Here is a 22,081-nt window from a genome sequence, read left to right on the forward strand (position 1 = left end):
AGCCATAAAGGCCAGTGCTGGGATGGATGTGAGATAGACAATCAGAGATCAAACGAAAGTACAGACAGCACTTCAGAGGTGATGGATGAGTGTTTCTCTTTGCATTCCTCCCTCTCACAGATATTTCTCTTCAGCTTGCCTGGCTCTTCTGTGAAACATGATCTGTGCAGCACAAGTGGGTGACAGCAACATCTTCATGACTTGTGGCAGAAACGGTGAATTCCAACCTCTCTCTGCACCTGTGAGCCCCAAGTGACTTAGTAAACATTTTAATTAAAAGATTCAACAGTAATAAACAGTAACATATAGTAGCTGTGTATAGTATGCCCTCCTTGTGTAGTCAAAACACAGCACTTGTGTTTGTAACAAAGCTTTCTTTGCCAATTTTCCTAACACCTTATTCCTTTATTTATATAATCCCATTGAAGAATTTGAGGAATTTATTAACCTTAATCACTTCAAAGTCAGACTTACCTTAAACATTTAATCTCCATTCCTAAATCTATGTTTTCCAGTATTTTCCAACTATGGGAGTAGTCTTACTTCTTATTACATTTCCCTGCAGCCTTCCGATGAACACAGTCTTTTCCAACCTTCCTGTCACTCTTCTTACATTCTGCCCCACAGCCTGCTCTTACTTAATTCAAGTTCTTCTGATATGATCCTAAATTACTACTCTCTCAGCAATCGTGCCAACCAATGAGGTATCAGAACTCTTGATAAACTGACGCTGACACATTTTACTCTATTCAGGCCGTGACTTCATTGTTAACACAAGGAGACACTAAACCAAGCCTGCATATTTGGGGTGTGAAAAACGCCAATCACTTGTTTTTAAAATTTTAAAAGTTTAATAGTAATAAAATGGTTATAAAAATAGTAATACAATTAGAGTAATAATAATTTGGACAATTTGAATTAGGACAATATGAGACAATATGGACAAAGAGTTACGGACGTCCGGGTACCTTTTTCTGGGCAGCAGGAGCTCGAGAAAGGACACCCGTTAACAAAGGATTAACCCTTAAAAACAACAGCCTGTGGCATATTCATACACTTCATAAATGATGCATAAATGCCATTCAAATACAGGATTCTGTCTGAGCATCGTCAACTTCTTCCTCTGAATCCTGACAGCGCCTTTGAGGCAGGAAGAAGTTCGTTTCTTCTGATAAGAGGGCAATAAATTCTTTTTCTATGAAAGATTTAGGTGTCCTGTGGCTGCTATCTCACTGCGAGTTCTTTCTTTAAAAAAAGTATCCTACACAGCATAGTTTCTATTTTAACATTTTTTATAACTATATTTAACACACTACTTAAGAGAATTAATACAGCATTACTTTCTAACACAACACATATAATATTCATTTTAATATTTGCGAAAAGTCAATCAGAAAATACATGCATTTTTCACAGGGGAGCTGCTTCCCCTTCCTGCCGTTTGTTGCTATAGCAGGTGCGTTGCCCTGGGGGTTCAGCTGCGGGCTCTCCGCGGCGCCTCCCACGCTCCGCTGCCTCTGAGCCCGAGCTCCGCTGCTCTGGAGCCTTCAGCAGGCGCAGGGCCTGGCGGTGCTCTGATGCAGCTGAAACGGGGCAGCGCACAGAAGCGGCAGCTGCGCTGAGCTGCTTTCCTGGCTGCCATAATGAGGACGTATGCCACCACGGCAAACTCTTTTAAAATAAATGGTACGGAAATGTCCAAGGATGAGACGTCACCGTGTCCGCGCGCCCGCAGGCCGCGGCCAGCACGAACCGCCGCTGACTGCGCGGCGCCGTGGGGTCCCGCAGGAACCGCTTTCACTCCCTGCAGGGCCGGACCCACACTGCTCGCCACACCCTCTTGTGGTCACGGGGGTTCGTCCAGTGTGCCTGACTGACTTACAGCACTACAATTACTGCTACTGACAAAATAAATTAAATAAAAAAAGGTTTGGCATTGGGGCGCCCCGCGTCGCAGAAATATGACGTCACCGACCGAGCAGCCATGTCTCGGCCGCGCCCGGCCGCCGCGCCGCCACCAGAGGGCGCCCCCGCCCGCGGCGCGCGGCCCCGCCCCGCCTCGGCCCCGCCCCCCAGCTCATTGGCGCCCGGCTGGGGCGGGGCCGCTGGGTCACGTGCCCTCCCCCCGCCCTCCCCGCCGGGAGGTGCTGGAGGACCTATCCCATAATGCTCCCTGGGGGCGGCGCGGGGCGCGCTGCAGGCGTCTCTCTGTGCTGCCGGGGCGCCGCCTCTGCCGGAGCGGAGCAGCGCCCCCGCCCGGGCCCCGCCGGCGCTGCCGCCGCGCTCCCCAGCCACGCGCGGACATGTGGCGGCGCGGCAGGCGCTGAGCGCGCGGGGCCACGCGAGCCCCGGCAGCCCCGAGGCGGCGGAGGGGGCGCGGGCAGCCGGACTCGCCGCTCCCTGCGGGGCAGAGACCGCGCCAGGGAACGTCGCGGCGCCAGGTGAGCACCGGCGGTTGGTGCCCACCGCCTCCCTCGGGAATTTCCGCGCGGCGAGGGAAGTGCTCGGGGCCGCGGGCCGGGCGCTGGCGGGCCGGGAGAGGAGGGCAGGCTGGAGGCGGTGCGGTCCCGCTTCGGCCGGGGCCTTCGCCCCCGCGCGGAGCCCGCCGGGCCGGGGCGCTCCCGCCGCTCGGTCGGGCTGGGGCGGAGTTTGCTGCCGGCTCCGGCCGCGTTTTCCCCCCCTTCCCTCCCCTCCCCACCCCTCTTCGCCGCCCGCGTCGTGGCGCCGAGCGGGATCCCGGCCCGGCCCGGCGCTGACGCTCGGTGGCCGCGGCGAGACGCGGGTCCGGCTCCCGTGCCCGCCGGCCCCCCTGAGGCGGGAGGGGAAACAAAGCGGGACGGCCGGGGCGATCCGCCGGCCCTCCCCGTGCCGAAAGCTTTTGAGAAGCCGCACCGGGAGGAGCAGCAGCCCTGCCCGCTGACCCGGGAGCCGGGCTGAACAAAGATACGGCCCGCGGAGCACCGCCGTCCCTCTGCTCCCGGTGGGGTGAGCGCACGACCGGGCGCCTGGAGCTGTAAACACCGGCGGGTTTTGCTGGAGGAGCGGCTCCTGGGACCTGAGAGTTGCGGAGGAAGTTGCACGGAGAGGCTCACCTCAAAGTCCAGCTCTGCTTTTGGGCTGCTCTGGGATCGCGACTTAGACATCAGCAAAGTTGCGCAGGGGGAGCGCTGGAGCCTGGAAGCAATTTGCCGAGCCACTGAGATAATCTCCAGTTCTTGAATTTTATAGTACATGGTGTCCTAGTTTCTTTTTTTTTTCCCCCTTTGGTGAGTATTAAAGAATATTATTAGCCTGAGCCCAAAATGTAACTCATCTTTGACAGTCCATCTTCACATTTATAACTTCAAAACAAAGCAGCATTGTTAGGACTAAAATCTGTCCCTGCCCTCTCATGATGTTTTGTTCTTGGACTACTAATTAATTTTAAATTCTTAAGGAGAATGAAATAACAGAGAGAAAGGCCGGGTAGTTACCGTGTGTTTAGTATCAGTAACTAGGTGCTGTTGGCAAAGAGTATTTTATTTAAAATGTCAGGAGACAGTTAAGGCTGTACCCATCTAAGTAATTATTATATGATGGATTGGAATGTGCATGATTATTGAATAGCTGTTTTAAGTTTGAAATTTTATAGCTTCAGTAACCTTAAAGGGAAATCTAGCTAAGTGTCCAGTGTGAAGTTTGTAGATCAATGATGTGTTGGGGGCTTTTGATTTTCTTTGCAGTGGATCATAGTTTTAAGTATAATCTGACTTAAATTTTACTATGTAGGTGTTCAGAGTCTTACACAGGGGAGAGTCATTTTGTCATGATTTCATTTGCTCTTAGCAGAAATAAGTTGTAGGCTTCTTGAAATGACAGAGTGACAAAAAATTTGCTGTTATTCGGTTGATTCTATGTGATAATCCATGTCTCATCTTTTTTAACTGGAAAAGCTGTATTTAGAAACTCACAGTATTAAAAGAAAATGGATAGCATCCTTTTCAGTGGCATGGAAAATACTTGGAAATGATCCCAAGTAGTTTTTCAAGTGTTTCCTTTAACAAGGAATACAGTGTTTAATTTTGTGATTTCCTAAGATGAGACATATTGGAGGTGGGGAGGCTATTTAGGCATTTAGTCAGAATATTACATCTTTTTAAGCTTTCTTTTCAGCAGTTTACGTTTGCTGATGTGTCAGCTTTCAGAGTGACAAATTACACAAATAAAAAATATGTCATTTTTTTTTGTGTATCACTGACCTTAAAGTCTGCTTTGGAATGAGCAGAGCAGGTAACAGCTTTGTGTCTGTGTGAGGAAATCTGTCTCCCAAATGGTCATGGAAGTGAATGTTTTTTCTGACCTTCTTGAATAGCAGTAATCCTGGGTTGACTAGTTTTTACCTCATATTTGGGTTGCCTTTGGAAACAACTTTCCAAAGTTGAATGGTATATGGTGAGTGTTTTGGCCATGATTTTATGGTTCTCCATCACGTGTGAAGGTTGGCTTTGTTGCATATGTGCAGATTGTTGAGTTTGACCCAATGGGCAGTTGCAAGTTTATCTTATTCTCCAGTTAGTCAGCTATTGCCTTGGAAACATCTAGATGATGAAGAGTTTCTCTGTGCTCTCAACAGGCTGTAGTTTGATGCAGTTGTTGCATGGCTTCTAGCCCCTGGTTTTATAAAACAGACAGTTCTGCTCATCATACATGATTGCTCTTCTCAGGTTACATATGTCTATTGGTTTTTGGTTTTATCCTGTTACAGGGTTTCTTTGCAGAATCTTCTCAGTCTTCTGCTGTCCCGAGTACTAAAAAACCTGTGCAAAAACTTTAAATTACTTAACTTGGCTTTATATAGTAATTAAAGGGTAATTTATCTTTCAAATAATGATGTACTTAGACATACTTTGTATTAATAGGGGTGGAAAAACGACTGCTGGTAAAACTTTGTAGGGCTGGCTTGCCATACCTACAGCAAAATTCTTGAAGCCTGGCTTTCTGTCAGTCTGCTGTTCAGTGTTCAGATTTTCTTTGCCAACAGTCTAAGGTGAGGGACAAAAATTGTCTTTCCCGTTAATACCTATAAAAAACATACAGAACAATTCCTCATGATGGCTAAACTGACTATTCAGTGCTGTCAAGCATTGTTATCAGTTTTTCTGAGTGAATTTTTAAATGGTTATAGTTAATCTGCTAAACCCTTTAAAAAGACTGAAGTAGATTTTATAAATCTTGACATTGTCCAGTTTTTCTGCCTTTTTTTTAATTACCGGTTGGAGATGCAGTGTTAAGCATCCTCTGTACTCATCAATGCCAGAGATCTCTAAGTGCACATGCTTTTGAGCCCTTCCAAACAAGGGCTGTTCATCGCTTTTCAGCAGTGTAGACACATTTTGTTTCATCTGTATGTACTAGTCCACCTTGCCCTGAAAGGCAGTGAGCTTGATTGGGGGGGGTCTGTGTGCAGTGATATTGTATCTTCCCTACTTGTTTAATCTCTTTTCACCCAGCTGGTGAGGATATGGACACAATTTGCAAGAAAGTTGCTTAACTTTGATACCCTGAACCAATTGATTCTCTTGTGTAGCAACATAGCTACAGTCATGAAGTAGCAAAGGGAGGGCTCTAGCTGGAAGATGGAAGGTGAGTGTACCTCTACCTTTCTGTTCACTAAAGCTGCAGCTCTGCTCTCTCAAACAGCTGTGTTTGAGAGGTTTGTCACCTCTGCATCTGGCTCTGATGAAGCACCAAAGGCATGATGAGGGTGATGCCTTGGAAGGGCTCTCAGAGGTTGAATGTGCACAATCTCTAAGTGCCCCACACCACATCCAAAAAGTAGTTTTTCTCGGTTGGGAGCTTTAAAAAAAAACAACCAACTGTGTTGGTTTAATTCAGCCTGGCTTTTAGTGGGGGCAGAGGAAGCCACAGAGGCTGCTTCTGAGAGAGAAGCTCCTTGAAACTTCTACTGTGTCCAGCAGAGCCAATCCCTGAAGGCTCTGATGGTGGACATATTGGCTGGCCTAATTAGAGAAGCTGGTAACACCTCTGTGATGACATCTTAAGGAAAAGGAAAAGCCATGCAAGGCAGCTGCTGGGGCCATGCTGCCGGGAGCCATCCTGGCACCACAAGTGGCCACACAGCCAGGACTGTGCAGCCGGGGCGAGTGCCCCTGCGGCCGGGGCTGTCTGGGCATGGTCTGCAGTGAGCTGTGCTTGTTGGCCACTTCTAACCAGCCATGCTGCGGGCAGAAGGGCAGGGGTGGCAGCAGCTTCTCCTTTTTGGTGCCCCGCATGGAAAGAGGCGCTGAATGGCGCCAGTGGCCAGTGCTGCCCGTGCAGTGCTGGAGGGGACCACATGGCTGACAGTGAGGGGCAGGATGAGCAATATCTTGATGTGGTGCCCAGATGGGATCAATCTTTCAGCACTACAAAACTCTATAAGAACTTTTGAATTGGTAGAACTTGAGAGCAAACAAACCTACAAATAACAATTCTCTCCTGAGTCAGAGAAAAGGAGAAGGTGAAGACACGTGAGGAGAACACAATGGAGACACTAAAGTCCGTGAAAGGAGGGAGTGGGAGGAGGAGGTGCTCCGGACATCGGAGCTGAGATTTTTCTGCAAGCTGTGGTGAGGACTATAATACAACAAACTGTTTCCCTGTAATTCATTGGGTTCATGGAGGCATATAGAGGTCCACTTGCAGCCCATGGAAGTGAAAAGGTGCTCATGCTGGAGCAAGTAGATGCTGAAAGGCTGTAATCTTGTGGGGAACTCGAACAGAGAGAGAAAGGACCCTTGCTTCCAAAGTAGAGCAGCTCATCCTCAAAAGACTACCCCTCTTGAACTAATGACCCACGAAAAACAGTTGTGGGAAAACTATTTGCCTGTGGGAAGAACTTGCATTGCAGCAGGTCAGGCAGGACTGCCACTCGTGAAAATGAAAACCACACTAGAAAAGTTCACAGAGAACTGTCTCCTGTGAGGAGCACCCCACGGCACAGCAGATAAAAACTAAACTCCTTTCCCTAATCAAACTGAAGATTTTTTTTAAAAAATAACAAACTGACTAAAGACGCCCATGTTTTGTCTCTGTGCTGTTGGTGGGAAGGAAGGAGGGACTGGAGGGAGGAACAAGGTGTTTTAGAAGTTTATCTTAGTTCTCAATATTCTCTTTTAAGTCTGTTAATAAATTTTCTTTATACTGTTTAAGCCTATTTTGCCCTTTAGTGTTTTCTCCTAATCCTTATCTCAACCTATGAGCTCTTCAGTTTTTTTTTCCCCTTCGTCTTCTCAACTATAGCAGAAGAGAATGAGAATATAGTTTTTGTGGGTGCTTGGCGTTTAGCCAGTGTCAAATCATGACAATAAAAAAAAAAATAGAAAAGAGGAAGCTGCCTCTTGAAAGATTTAACTTTCCTATGTCCTTTTATTGCAGTGCATCAAGTTTCCTAAAGCCTTGCAGTTGGAGAAACAAATTCAGTATAAATGTGGAAGTTGTCACTTCTAAACTTGGGAAATTAACTGACTTCACAAAGGACGATCAAAATACTGCATTTAATTTATTCAGGAAACAAATACATTCACACACACACACACACACCTGTGTAGGCATTGTACATCTATGTTTTATATTTGTGTATGTTTTGATAGGTTGAATATTTTCACCTATTTATTTTTGATTAGCAAGTTATGCTGTCTTACAAATTTATTTTCATGAAGTTATAGGATTGTTCTTTCTTTTTTTTCTTCCGTGAGAACACAGAATTGGAATTTGAACTCAAAAATATTCTGCCATAGCAAAAATGAAAAAGTAACATTTTAATTTTATGGTTCTGTGATTGGTGGTATTTCTTCTTAACTTACTAAGATTTTCAGATTTTGCTTGTGCATATATATAAATACAGATGTGTGTGTGAATAAAAAAATATGTAGAGAGAATTGGGAAGTAGAAATGTTTTCCAGTAGCTGTTTTCTAAAGCCTAATAAATTGCAGTATCTGAACACTTTTTCTAAAAGACACTAATAATGTCTCTCTTAATGTGTTTTGTAGTTTAAGGATTGGTGAGCTCACTTTAAAATGCAATGGTTAGGGGGGAAATTACTGCTTAACCGTGACCTGCCTTTGCAGGTACTATTTATGAGTAAACCTGAGTGATGCATTTAGTGGTACTTGAAACTTTTTCAAGCTAGTACAAAATTGCTTGGAAATGTCAATTGAGTTAACCCTTGCTGTCTGTGGCTTGCTACCTGGCTTTTGTTAGACTGCCAGCAGTAATAAAGAATGTGAAATTCCATGTGATCAGTGTCTGATAAAAGTCTTCATCTCTGTCCATATCTTTAGATAGCAACACAGGCCAAAACTGGAGCAATGAAAACTTGTGCTTTTCTTGCTATGCCACAGGAGAGATGGAGACACTTACATGAAAATGAGTTGAACTGATATTAAAAATCTGGATTTTGAGGTAGAATCTGAAGGTAGGCTTGTGCTCTTAATTGGCCTGCTTGCTATTCAGAGTGAATAACTTCAGCAGTTCTGGACTTAGGAGGGGCAATGAAATTCTCCTATGCTTTCCATATAGCTACTGAATAAGCACTTTCTATATGCAGTTTTGCTTTTTTAAAACATTCTTAGTTTATCAGTTGTTAGGTAAGAGGTAGTGACCATTGTGGATAGATGGGCATAACAAAAAGTAATTGGAAGTCCTATGAAACAGCTGGAGTAAATCAATCTCTTAGGGCTACCTTGAGCTCATTGGAGTTTTGATTTAGAGATGTTACCAAATAAAGATACTTCTAACAATGAAAGTAAAATATATTCCTCTCTCTAAAGCTATGCAATTGTGATTTTTAAGATGCAATTTCATCAGCCTAAGCAAGAAAGATACCTTATGCAAGTCTTGGATAAGTTAGCGGGTTCCAGTGGTTATTTGTGGCTCTTAATCTGGCAAGAAACTGAATTACAGTGGAGTTCCTGGTTGTGGGGAATTTCTAGTGTTGTTAACATGGAAAGCTTAAGTTCTTTTTGCAATGGCATAGAATAACAATTATAATAAAGCCTATGTTGGTCACTTAAGAATTCACAGTAAAGTACTCTTGTGTTATAGATAATTTCTTGATGCCATATATATGGTGAAGTCAAAAAGGGGATTAGTATGACTTTCTATTAAACTTCACAAATTGGAAGGAAAGGTGATGGAGTTCAGGTTGTATTTTCCAGCTCAGATCTGAGGTTGCCATTTTGTATTAGTAGTTTGTTACATTTCTTTGCATTGCTGTTCGCATTAAGAAGGAACTTTTCTTACAAACCTGTCTTCTGTTCCTGGCTGGGGTTTTCTAACATTATTTTAGCTGTCTTGAAAGTTATTGCTGACTAAGGTCTGTGAAAACAAAATCAACAGTAATTGAAACTGCTTACTCCCCATCTATCTACTACTTCTGAAGTGGCATTCAATGCATTGTTATTCTACAGATATTGTAGGAGATTTTGTACAAAATACAATTACGCTTAAAATTATTATAGTAGTCATAAATCTTTCTCAAGCTGTCTTTTTCCACAAATACAGCATTTCTTTTTGTTCAGATTTTGTAAGAGGTTAGTACTGTAGGTCTTTGACCTGAGCTTATGAAATGCTGTTATTCCAAGCAAGAAGGAGCTTGAGGACTGTGTTTTTGACACCATAGCTTTCATCTAGTGTGTTTTTTTTAAAGTGTATGCCTCAGAGAGGCAACATGTGCTTTTAAATGGATATGTTATTTCCTCTCTTTTGTTTGTTTTTGACTCAGTGTCTGTATATTTTACTTGTAATCTGAATTTTTTTTTGCAGAAATGCAATTTTTTAAATTGTGAACATATCATAAATGATGGTGATACATGAATGATACAAGTCTAAACCCTTGATTTGATGTTTCAAATGAAAGAACAGCATGCTTTTAATAGAGGATTCACGTTCAGGGTATTTTTATCAAGTCTGTGTCTATCGTTCTATGCAGTCTTCTGTAGTCCTTTTTATTTCCCATGAAAGTTAAACCATAAAGTTATAGGGAAGCCTGTGCATTACATAAATTTTGTTAAGAGAATGTCCTTCATTTTGCAGGGGTTCAACATGCAGAAGCTAAATAATAGGAGTACTGTAGTTTAGGTAAAGGAAAAAATAGTGGTAGCTGGACAATTATATTCTGTTTTTCTTCCTTTGCTGCATTTGTCCTTTTTGTCTACAGCTCAAGATGCTTCTCTAATCACCTACCACTCTTATTCTGTTGCCCCATTACTCTTTGCATCTTAAATATGCTTCTTGCTGCTGGTTCTGAGCTTTTCATTTGAGCTCAGTCTTACTCCATCAGTTTTGCCCATCATTTTTCCTTCCCCTCTTAAAAAGTCTCATTCTCTGCTTCTGTCTTTGCAAGGTCTCCTGGTTCCGCTCCTGCATCCCTGATGTTTGAGTCTGGCTATTTGGGTATGATTAGGATGGTATTAAGAAAAATAAAGATAGTCTTTCTAGTTTCTTTAGCATCAGAGAGATGACTGCAACAAGTCCTGCTGTGTTGCCATAGCAGTGGCTGAAGTATGCTCATTCATCTTGCGGGAATGTTGTATGTGCCGCGTAGCAGTGGGATAGGAACTTAAATTATTTGTGTATGCTAAGCACGGATCAAGATTATGGGGGGAAAAAATTAAATGCAACGACTAGCAAACTGGCTAAATACAAACTTTTTTTCCCCCCAGATCTGTGACATGGCTGTATTTGGAAGGGTTACGTGTGTGGAAATCATGTTCTTACTCTCTGTGACCCACTGCCAAATATTTGCACTTTGGTGGAAAGCTTGTGCTTCCAAGTGGCTAGAAAAAAGTACATTAAAAAAACAACCCTGTTCTTGGAAATGGCAGAGCCATTTTTGCTGACTTTGGTATGTAATGCTATCCCTTCCAGCTGCAAAAGTATGCATGTGACTAAGGAGCCTGAACAGCAGAAGGCAAGGTCCTGAGTTTAAGCTGATTGGATTTAGTTGCTTGAACCATGTGCACTTTGAAAATAGTACCTAATGCCTAATGAGTTCCTGTTATTTGTAAATTTCAATTTCACTCAGTTTAGTCACAGACTACTTAGAAGAAACACCAAAGTGCTGAATTCTAGATTTTGTGAGAGCGTGTTATGTACATTATTTTCTCTTTCGTATTTTTTGTATTATGGTAATTTCTTACAGTATTTCAGTGTTTTGTTGTCAGGATATGAAATGTTGTGACCTAGCCAGTGGCAAACACATGTTCTTCCTACGGGGGTGGTTGTGGTGTAGTGCTTCTTCTGTTGAGCATCTTATCATACACATGCATGCACAGGAGAGACAGCAGCACAGTGCACATTGCTTTCTCTTCAAAATACTGGCTTGGAAAGAAAAATAAGGTGGGCTTTTAATTTCTGTGAATACATATTTCATCACCTTGTATCAGTCTTCAGAAGGTTTTATTCATCCTGTCTTCTGTATAAATGAAGCTGTTGTTTCCCAAGGGACTTAACTACAGCTCCAATGAATGTTTCCTCCTTATGGCTATTATGAGCCCAGCTGTGCACTTCTGTAAAGATTAGGTCTGGAATTGACTTGTATAATTCAGAACATGTTTGGGAAGCAATGTTATCTGTGCAGACTTATTGAGGAATTACCCAGCAAGATTGCCTTAGTTTAGCATGTAGGGAAGCTGCACAGCTTTGCCCTTTTGCATTGTCAAGAGCTGACAGAGGCTTGAGTAACATAATTTGTCCTCTAGCAGAATAGGAAAGAGTTTTCTCACAGACTTGAGAAGTGCCACTAAAGAGGCATCTGGGACATAAGCATAATTTTATATTACAGGTTAGATTGATCAGCTGGGAGCATATACGTTGAATCAAATGAAGCTGCATTGTGACAACTAACTCCCCTAAGTGCCTTTTTTTGTTTTTATTCTGTTCCTTGCTGACTGACAAGTTTAGCTTTATCTAGTTTTTTGGTCTGCAAATTGAATTTACCTTAACACAGGGCCATCTTGGTTGTCAGTGGTCACCCTGAAACACACTGATAGTATAGAGGTGCCACATAGTTATACTTTGACATGTAATGTCACATGGTCTTATGAGCTAACCTCACTGCTGCTGCCATCTTGTGGGATAGTTGATGTACATTGACTTGTGTACTTCAACAGATTTCTCCACAGTTTATTATCGCCTTTAAAGCAAGTTCAGGAGAGATCCTAAACTTCTGCTATCCATTCTACCTTTTTACACTGTCCAGTAAACAGAAGTGTTTTGCTTGCAAAACTCTACAGTTCAATCTGATTTGTAGCAGCACTTCAACACCCAACATTCTGTAAAAGACATGGTGTCCCCACAGTTTGTAGAATATTCTCAAATATGTGAGGTCTTATTAAATGGCATTTTTCTTACTACTCTTATTTTTTGCTTAAGTCTTGCAGGTACTCTTTCGTTAAACTTCATTGAGGAGCACTGCCTATTCCACTGATTTAACTAGAGCTGTACTGCAGGTTTTTGAGACAGTTTATAAGCATTATATATAGGAAGGAGATTACCTTGTGCATGTGTGTGTTTGTGTGTGTGTCCACTGTAAGGTTCTTTCTTTAAACTCTTGATTTTCTGGATGGTCAGATAGGTTACTGAGGGATAGTCACTGCATCTGAGTCAGTGCAGAAGTTCTCAAGCACATTTTGATGGAGTTGTGCCTGCCTTCCCTGTTTAGGAGGCAGTTTATGGTCTTGTCCTGTCCTGGACCTGAGTGAGTATTTGCAGCTGCTATTGTGTTGTTATTGTTGGTTGGGCCACAAAAAATGAACACATTGATTCTAGTAGGTACATAGCTGTAGCCACAGCATCTGTAATTGAGGTGTACATGTCAGTATCTAGCTGCTGGATTGTGGAAAATCTGAGGATAATATCCACTGTGTTGCTCTGGGTGGGGGTGGCTTTTTTGGTTTTTTTTTGTGTAGGGAGGGAGAAGAGCAACAGACAGCAGTGTGCTGTTTAGTATGGTATAGTTCTAGCCATTTGGCTTTGGTAGTTTTCTCCTGTGACTTTACCTTACATTTTCATGGACCTAGCAGCTGATCTAGCTAGGTATTGCTGTGTCCTTGAAGGGGGTGCAGTTTGACAACAAAGTCTGAGCTTTTTTTGCACCTTACTGCTGTCAAAAGGGGCAATACCTTTTTACGTCTTCCCTCCCTCGTTCTGTCTCTTGCAGTGTCTTTGGACCCCTATGGCTCTTAGTGAGTCTCCTCACCATCACTAGTGGTGGGAAACATAGCTGCTTCTTTGGGTGGCAGCAAGCTGTCAGCTCTCTTGGGTAATTGCATCCTTAGAGGGTCTGGAAAGAGTCTTTAAATCAGCAGTATCTCCTTGCCTGAATAGCAGTGATTCTTTCCAAGACACTGGATCTACATGAATAGGCTTAAACCACCTATAGAAAAAGATTTCTGTCTTTATTCCCCAAGGCATAGCGCTGGTCTTTCTTTCTCTTCATCTTTGTTGGTTCTATTGGATTTGATTTGGGAATGCAGACAAGGTGCAATTTGAGCTTACAAAGAGTAAAGATCCTCTTTAAAAGCTTGCTTTTGAGTGCCACCATAGGTTCTATTCTCACTAATGTGCTGGACCAAGAGATTTTATGCAAAGGAGAAAATCCAGGATAAGTGCTTCCAGATTCTCAATGTAGCCCTCATTTATTGAAGGGCAAACAACATTACTCAATTGTCACTTGAAGCAAGTCTACGTTCCAGGCTCTTCTGACAAATCAGATGTTTTTCCAAATAAAAAATAAAACAACTGTGAAGGTTCTTGATGTACTTAGACAAATACCCAGTAATGTGGTTTTTTTCCTATTCTGTTTTTTGGTGTGTGTGTGTTTTGTTAGACATAGTGATACAAGTAGGTCAAAAGCTTTTCAAATGTTCAACTGCCCTTGGAAATTATAAGTATTTTCTCAGCCCATCTCTTAGACAGCACAAAAGTTCTGGCAAAATGTTTAAAATTTTTCATCAGCAGCTGGACATGTTCCCAGTAATGGTCCAGAGATTAGGATGAGCCCGTATGAGGAACTTCAGAGGATACATGTTCTGTCATTAACTACTAAAACTACAATAACAAAAACCACCACCAACAAAAATCTGGTTTTGTGAATGTGACTAGTTGTTGAGGTTTGTTTTCTTTAAAAACGTATTTGCTGAGGGAGTGGCTTAAACATCTTTCCCAGGTTTCTTAATGACCATGAAAATTAATAGGGAGAAACAGAGTCCTTCCTACTACTGCCCAAGAATTTGATGGGACTAAAGGGTGTTATTCTTGTTAATTAAGCAAATAAATTCTGTGTACTAAATATATGTCTGACTGTTGTTTCATAATTGAAACTGATTGTTTCTTGAGTTATTAAAAAATCAAAATACAACTAAGAGTCCCCCAAATCCTTTTTAAAGTAAAATATTTTTAATAGTAACAGAACAGTCTAAGTAAATGCTACTCTGACTGTTAGTGCAACATGTATCTAAAAAGCTGAAAGTTTGATAACAAATGTTTCTTGAGTTAAATCTGTTGCAGAAATGAGTAAGTGCTAAATGATGTCCAAGATACCTTTCTCACTGGAGACTTCATTGTGTGTGTTCTTGATTTCCATCCCCCTTTCCAGCTGAACTGGAGTACTTGTGTGTAGATAAGTCTCTAGACTGTTAGTGTTGTTGAGGAAGAGTGTATTTAGTTGTTGCATTACATTTACAGGGTATAAAGAATGCTTGCAAAGACTTTGTCTTGTAGTTAGGCAAAAAGGAGGCATGTGCTAATTTCATGTGTCGCTTATAACTAGGCTTCTGTAATTTTTTAATCCAATGCTTTTTCTATGTCTATTTAATATTATAATAGACTCATTGAGAAATTAAGAGGCATGACTTTGAACAGACCAAGTCTTTTCTTTCCACATGCACAATGAATTAGTGTTGAAATACATCTGTATTTTTAGGTTGTGAGTTGTATGAAGTTTGTGTGAATCACAGTTGTACTTTGTGATATAGGAAATAGTTTAATGTGTGCATGGTACTTAGTCTGCTTTATGGAGTTGTTTAAATTCTTCATGAAGCTGAGTTCCTCAGATGGAGAGGGACAAATCTGTTACCACAATCTACAGTCAACTCTCTTTAAGAACTTTTGTTGGCAGATGCATTCCGTGAAAACAAGAACAGGGATTTAATTTCCTTGGAAGAATAGCCTGGAAACATAAACATTTAAGGGAGCAAGGAAATGAAGTAGTGTTGTGTACCTGTGCTAGTGTTTCTGATCACTCTTCTCAGTTTAATATACTAGAATACCCTTGTCTTTATGTCAAATATGAAATAAAGTAAGATAATTCTCTTAGAAAGTAGTTCTATTGAGAATGTCCAAGCACCAGAAAATACCATCTTAGCTGTAATGTTATGTTGTCTTTAGGCATTCTTAGGAAGGATTCTCTAGAGTTTGGAGAGAGGTGCGGTTTCTTGGTGAGGTTTTTTGGTTGGATTTTTGTTGGGGTTTTTTTGTTGGTTTTTTTGGGTTTGTTGGGTTTGTTTGTTTGTTTGTTTGTTTGGGGGTTTTTTTGTCAGCACAGAATTCACAGAATCACTAGGTTGAAAGAGACATTCAAGATCATCAAGTTCAAACCGTGTGCTAACACCTCAACTAAACCATGGCACAGAGTGCCACATCCAGTCTTTGTTTTAACACATCCAGGGATGGTGACTCCACCACCTCCCAGGGCAGGCCATTCCAGTACCTTATCACCCTTTCTGTAAAAAGCTTCTTCCTAATATCCAACCTATATTTCCCTTGACACAGCTTGAGACTGTGTCTTCTGGTTCTGTCAGTTGCTGTCTGGTGAAAGAGACCAACCCCAGCTGACCACAGCCACCTTTCAGGGAGTTGTAGAGAGTGATAAGGTCACCCCTGAGTCTCCTTTTCTCCAGGCTGAACACCCCCAGCTCCCTCAATCGCTCCTCACAGGGTTTGTGTTCCCAGCCCCTCTCCAGCCTCGTTGCCTCCTCTGGACGCGCTCAAGCTCTCAACGTCCTTCCCAAACTGAGGGGCCAGAACTGGACACAGCACTCAAGGTGTGGCCTCACCAGTGCTGAGTACAGGGGAAGGATGACCTCCCTGCTCCTGCTGGCCACACTATTCCTGATCCAGGCCAGGATGCCACTGGCCTTCTTGGCCACCAGGGCACACTGCTGGCTCATGTCCAGTTGGCTGTCACCAGTACCCCCAGGTCCCTTTCTGCCTGGGCACTGTCCAGCCACACCATCCCAGCCCAGAGCATTGCAGAGGGTTACTGTGCCAAAATGCAGGACTCGGCACTTGGCCTTATTAAACTGCATCTTACTGGACTCTGCCCATCCATCCAACCATTCCAGGTCTCTCTGCAGAGCCATCCTACTTTCCAACAGATCAACACACTCTCCCAGCTTAGTGTCGTCTTAAAATTTACTAATGAAAGACTCAACACCCTCACCCATGTCATCAGTAAAGATATCGAACAGAACTGGCCCCAGCACAGACCCCTGAGGGACACCACTGGTGACTGACCCCAGCTGGATGCAGCACCATTCACCACCCCTGTCTGGGCCCAGCCATCCAGCCAGTTCCTAACCCAGCACAGAGTGCTCCTGTCTGAGCTGTGGGCTCCAGCTTTTCCAGGAGTGTGCTGTGGGAGACAGTGTCAAAGGCATAAACATAGTATGTTTGTTGCTGTCTTATCACATTTTGGGAAAAATAAGTATTCTATTTTTTATGCTGTTTGCTCTTTCTAAACGACCATGTTCTCTTTTACCAACTCTGCTTTTAATCATATAAATGTAATAACAGTCCAGTGTTAACTCTTCTGCTATTCTACTGCCTGTGATGCCCCTTTTAAAACAGTGGAGAAAACAGTCTTTTTGAGTTAATTTGTTAAATAGTGTGTAAATTTTGATTATATCTTTTACTTTATTTATAAAAATTTCAGTAGTATTAAATTCCTCTGCTATGTTGTGCAAAATGCAATGTCAAATTGATGAAGTTGTGCTGTGCAAAGTGATCTGTGAAATGCATTAGCAGCACTCAGTATCTGTTTAAATAATAGGCTTGTGAGAAGAATGGGGTAACACCACATAAATGTTTTTGGTTGCTGCAAGTCTTGGATTACTGATATTCTGTCAGAATTTTAGGATTTCTGTTTTTCTAATTATAAGTGTGTCAGAATTTATGGGATGTCTGTGTCTAGAAAGAGTACAATGGAGTAAAAGGTTACTTTGGGGAAAAACAAATTTGAAGAGCTTCTGTGTTCTGTTTCTGCAATCTGTTTTAGTGAATTCCTGACCTCTGTTATAATAAGTGCGAACTCAAAAGCTACTCCTTAATTTGGTATCTAGGTTGTGTCTATTTAAATAATTTTCTGTGGATGTATGTAGAGAGCAGAATTCTTGGTCTTGTCTTGAAACTGACTTAGCTATAAGGAGTCCTGGGACTTCTGGGGTTGAAACATGTTTGAGTACAGCTTGTGGAATTTTCGGCTTCTGTAAAGCATTGCTGAGGTGATGTTTGAATGATGTGGTGAAGGGGGGATGTTCTTATATTTTGTGTATAAAATCATCTATACTGCACACTACTGCATGATTTACACTTTCTGGGGCCAAAGCCACTGGTGCAAATCACAGCAAAGCAGCAGAACACAATCTCCTAAATTCAAATGTGGTTTTTGTGATCCTACCTGTCCTAATTTCACACAGATTTTGCTTGTTGAAGACATTAAATTTTAAAGGAGCAGCTTGACTTGGGTTGGGTTTCCTTTTGCATAGCTTGCAAAAGGTGGAGGTCTGGACAGTGATTGTTCTGCCAACTGAACTTGCCTATAGCTTACAGCATTGGCTGCAGTTTGGTCAGTGTTAGTATTGGTGCTGGTAACCAGCCTACAGTTGATGCCATGTATTGATGATATCTTTTGAAATAATTTTAGATATAAAAATGCAATAGCAGTGTAGGGGGGAAATCCCTTACAGCTAGGCTTTTCTTTCCTTGTCCCTTCACTTTCCCCTACCCTCAGCTGGATTGATTGCCATGTTCCCTTTGGGGAATCAAGTAATTTCTAATGGGAATATTGAAGCCAGTTTGAATTCTAATTGCAGATTTCTAATTAGTTTCACAGTTTTGACCATTTCTTTAGCAAACTGCCTGTGTTTTGAGACTCATAGATTTGACTCCTGATTTCTTGGGTTGACTAAGAAAACGAGAACTATATGTGATGGGAATGTGCAGCAGAGTTGCTTTTCTTAGTATTAAAATATGATCATTAAAACACTTCTGCTGCCAAGATCAAGCAATAAAGACTCGATCAGAAGAAAAGTCTGGGGAAGCAAATTCTGTATCTCCCTCTTCTGGATGTCGTGGTGGTAAAGGAAAAGTATTGTAGTTTCTGAGTGAAATAGGAGGAAGTTTAGTTGAGGAACGCAATTGTGGCAGTTTCAGCTCTGTCCCACTGCTTTGTCTAGCAAAGGTGTCGAACCTCAGCTGATTTGCTTCAGGTTTGAATGTTTAAGTAGCAGACATTGGTAATCTCTGATTTCTTCAATGTCTTCTGAAGTTTTAGTTTGTCCTTTTAAGTACTAATCTTCTTTAAAGCTTCATGTAGTTTTGAAGAAAGCTGTTGTTCCCTCTGGGGCTTGGGTTGGAGCTTTAGGTGTACATACTATCTCTGCTGTGACTACAGGAGTTTTGAAATGCAGGAGATTCAGTCCTTGGTATAGATATTCTTTTTCAAGTGTGTTTCATTCTACATGTATTAAGTAAGCTTCCAACGAACATATACTTGCTATTTGTTATGTAGTGTCAAATTCTTTCAACTTTTGTGATGTGGATCACTGGGATGTACTTCATCTGTACTATCTCTTTCACAGAGCAGTTAAAAAGTGCATCCCCCATTCATGATACTGCACTGCACTTGTGCTTGTGGCCTGTCCCTTGTTTGATACAAATTTCTCTACATGTTTTACTGAGTGCAAATAATTTGAATGATTTCCTTCTTGCTTTTGTCATACAAATATAAGCTGCTTTAATTTTTCTCACTTGCCACTACTACGGTGACTCTAGGTTTGTAAAACAACCAACTCTTCTGGTGCTAGATTGTTTAAAGTTTGTTGCTTCAACTATTTGCATAGGGCAGTTTGCAGGTGTTAATTACTGCAGTGTTGCATGGGGTCATTTGCGTGGAAACTTAGAAATGTGTTGCATTTTTAAAAATAAAAGCACCAGTGGTAGTCTTAAAGCACTGCAAAAACTTCTCATCTGTTGAACAAAAGCAAATTTTGAAGTTGGAAACATCAGTTGCTAGACAGCAATAATGATACTTATAAATTGTAAAAAATCTCTTAACTTCTAATACCATATATTTCTACTCTACAATGGAGAATACTCTTAAATTTTTTTTAATTTCAAGTTGCAATCTAAATGAGCTGTTTCTGTGTTTTCCAGACTACATTTTTGTAAGATGAAGAACAGAAAGCAATGTATTCAAGATACTGAGGATCAGACGCATGAAGGCATGGAAGGTAAAGTTTGTGTGTGTGAAAAGATTGAAGCATATTATTCAGGTTGAAGCTGTGAAGGTCTGATTTTTTTCATTTGTTCTCTCAATTAGTGTGCTGCTTGTTTTGAAAGAAGTTGTGTAAATATAACCACTCTCTCATAATATTTGGTGTTGGCCTGTGAGGTCCCCAAATAATTTCCTGCCTCTTCTCTTGTTGTTGCTTGTTAACTTCTAGTAGCAAAATAAAATGTTGATAGCAATTGCTATTCAGAGAAAATGATTATTCAGAGTAAAATTCCTTGAAGAAGAGTTCATACATTTTTGTATTCTGAAAACACTTTCCAACTCTAACAAAATCAGGAGCATTTTTTATTTAATGTACATGATTAGGTAAATATTTGAAGATATTCAGATTAAGATAATTCTAAGACAGAAATGCTAAAGTAAAGGTAGACTATATGTATATAAGATAATATAGAATATGCTGGTGTAATTTAAGTCATGGAGAGAGTACAAACACGCAAGGAGGAAGAGCGTAGGAGAATTATGTCTAAATGACTGAATAACCAAGAGGAAACACTGTGATACCTGCTTTATTGAAATATCCCTGTAATTAAATTTGTTTTGATGGCAAAGACTGGTACAGTAGTCTATGAAATAAGTTGCTTAGCTTTCTTCATCTGAAACACAGTTTTCTGTAGTTACAAGCAAGTTGAATTCAAGTTTTCAGGTCTAATGCAGCCAAGAAGCTGGCCAGAGGAGTACTTGAAAGAATTCTTACTTCTCTGTTATTCAAATCTAGAGGGACTTTGTTTCAAAAACTGCCAAAACTTCTAAGTGTCACTGTTAATAATACCAGGTGAAGAAAATGAGGAAAGCTGTTCCTGTTCTACGTTATTGTATGATGGCAACACGTGCCCCATCTGTCTGAACTGCCTTCTAGAGCAAGAGATTGGGTTTCCTGAGAACTGCAGTCATACCTTCTGCATGACTTGCATTCTTAAATGGGCTGAGGTAAGACTGAGCACCAAGGTGTGCTTTTATTTTTCAGTGAAATTTATTGCATCTAATACCTACAGATATATTTTTTTTTAAGTTACAGATTTTGGCTTTGCTTAGAAGTATTCAGTGACCAGTTTGTAAATAGATTTTGGAAAACTTTGTTCTTAATGCGATAAAGTATTTTGAGTTTTCTTTCACTAGGCAATCTTACTTACTCTAGTAATTTATTGGTTGCTAGAGATTAGGGATAAGTAAACAGGGTGGTGTTGGCTGTTTGGAAGATCAGACAGTATTATATGCATGCTATAATATTGCATTGTTGTTAGCTTAATCTTACTTTGTGATAACCCCTAGGCTATTTGTCATAGTGTCAGCTCAGTGCTGGGACCAATATGTATTCATGTTAGTCTACAAAATGAGTGATACAACCTTAGTTTTCTACCTGTAGAGAGAATTCAGCTAAAAGCTTTACTGCTGTTCTAAAAAAAAAAAATCATTTTAATGAGGGCTGGTTTTTGTTCTATGTCAATAACTTAGTAGATAGTTCTGGAACGTTAAAGAAAAATGACTTGTTGAAGAAATCCTTGATGACCTTGTTCTATTTAGTCTGTTTTCCCTCAGCTATGTTATGCAATCATTGCATTCAGTCTGGTGTCTTGACCTTTCCTGTAACTTTTCCAATTATCAGTATAAAACACCAAATTAATATTGCTTTGTACTGGGATGAGTGGGGGTTGCTGTCTTTTGCCCTGCTTCTGTTGACTTGAATTTGTTTGTCACTTTAGTGAGATCACTGCTTGGTTTCTTTGCACTGTTTGGTTTCTTTCATTCTTTTGAAGTAAATGATGATTTTGATTGCAGTATTCCCTTTAGAACATTGATATTAATTGGTTGGTATGTATATATGCAATATGCTTATTCTTGCTATGATTTAACCTTAATATTTGTGCTATTTATTACGGAAAGCCAGTGGTAACACAATTTTCTGAAGAATTTATATGAACTTTAGATTAAAAAAAAAGGTTATTACATTAAAATTGCTTTAGATTCACAAACCAGATAATAAACAAAGTTTCCTGTTGCCAGATTTTCTGTTTTGCATTCAATTCATTGGAGCAATTTGATTTGTAAGGGAAGAGGAAATTCTCACCTGTAATTTTACCCTGAGTGACTTAGCTGGTTGCTATAATGACAGCTGAAAAGCATTAAACAGTGACATGCCCAGGGAAGCAGTACAGTATATTGGCTTGCTGCTGGATTCGAGTTTATTCACATTGTCTAACAGATGCTTTTAAGCCCAACGAGGAAGAGAAATTTTCTTGTTCTAAAAGGGCAGGTGAGTGATATGACATTTTTCTTGTCATGTCTTTTTTTTTTTTTTTGGTGGTCTGAGGTGCTATTCAAATAGAATAAAAGCAACTTCTCTTAAAAGTTGACAGGTAAAGTAGATGTGATGCCATAAAAAAGATGTGGGCGAGTTTCTAAAGCTACATAAGGCTGCTGCTGCTGCTTTTCATTAGCGACATCAGATAGGCAAAACCAGCCAG

The 22,081-nt window shown here is 41.1% G+C and overlaps 1 protein-coding gene across 3 annotated transcripts in view; it reads left to right on the forward strand.

The window, feature by feature from the left end:
• The first annotated feature begins 2,145 nt into the window (after positions 1 to 2,145).
• Positions 2,146 to 22,081, forward strand: part of SCAF11 (SR-related CTD associated factor 11) — a 51,064-nt gene continuing 31,128 nt past the window's right edge. For 2 of the 3 annotated variants that reach the window (XM_071423551.1, XM_071423552.1), the window contains exons 1-3: positions 2,146 to 2,441; positions 19,478 to 19,554; positions 20,392 to 20,546. In XM_071423551.1, the coding sequence (XP_071279652.1) occupies positions 2,167 to 2,441; positions 19,478 to 19,554; positions 20,392 to 20,546 (507 nt within the window). In that variant the 5' untranslated portion in view covers positions 2,146 to 2,166. Of the gene's footprint in view, positions 3,267 to 19,477; positions 19,555 to 20,391; positions 20,547 to 22,081 lie in introns of all 3 variants that reach the window. The other variant, XM_071423553.1, reaches the window with a different exon arrangement.

The sequence above is a fragment of the Agelaius tricolor genome, unplaced genomic scaffold (assembly GCF_023055355.1).
Source record: "Agelaius tricolor isolate 1412-34295 unplaced genomic scaffold, bAgeTri1.0.p SCAF_3, whole genome shotgun sequence".
Lineage (NCBI taxonomy): Eukaryota > Metazoa > Chordata > Aves > Passeriformes > Icteridae > Agelaius > Agelaius tricolor.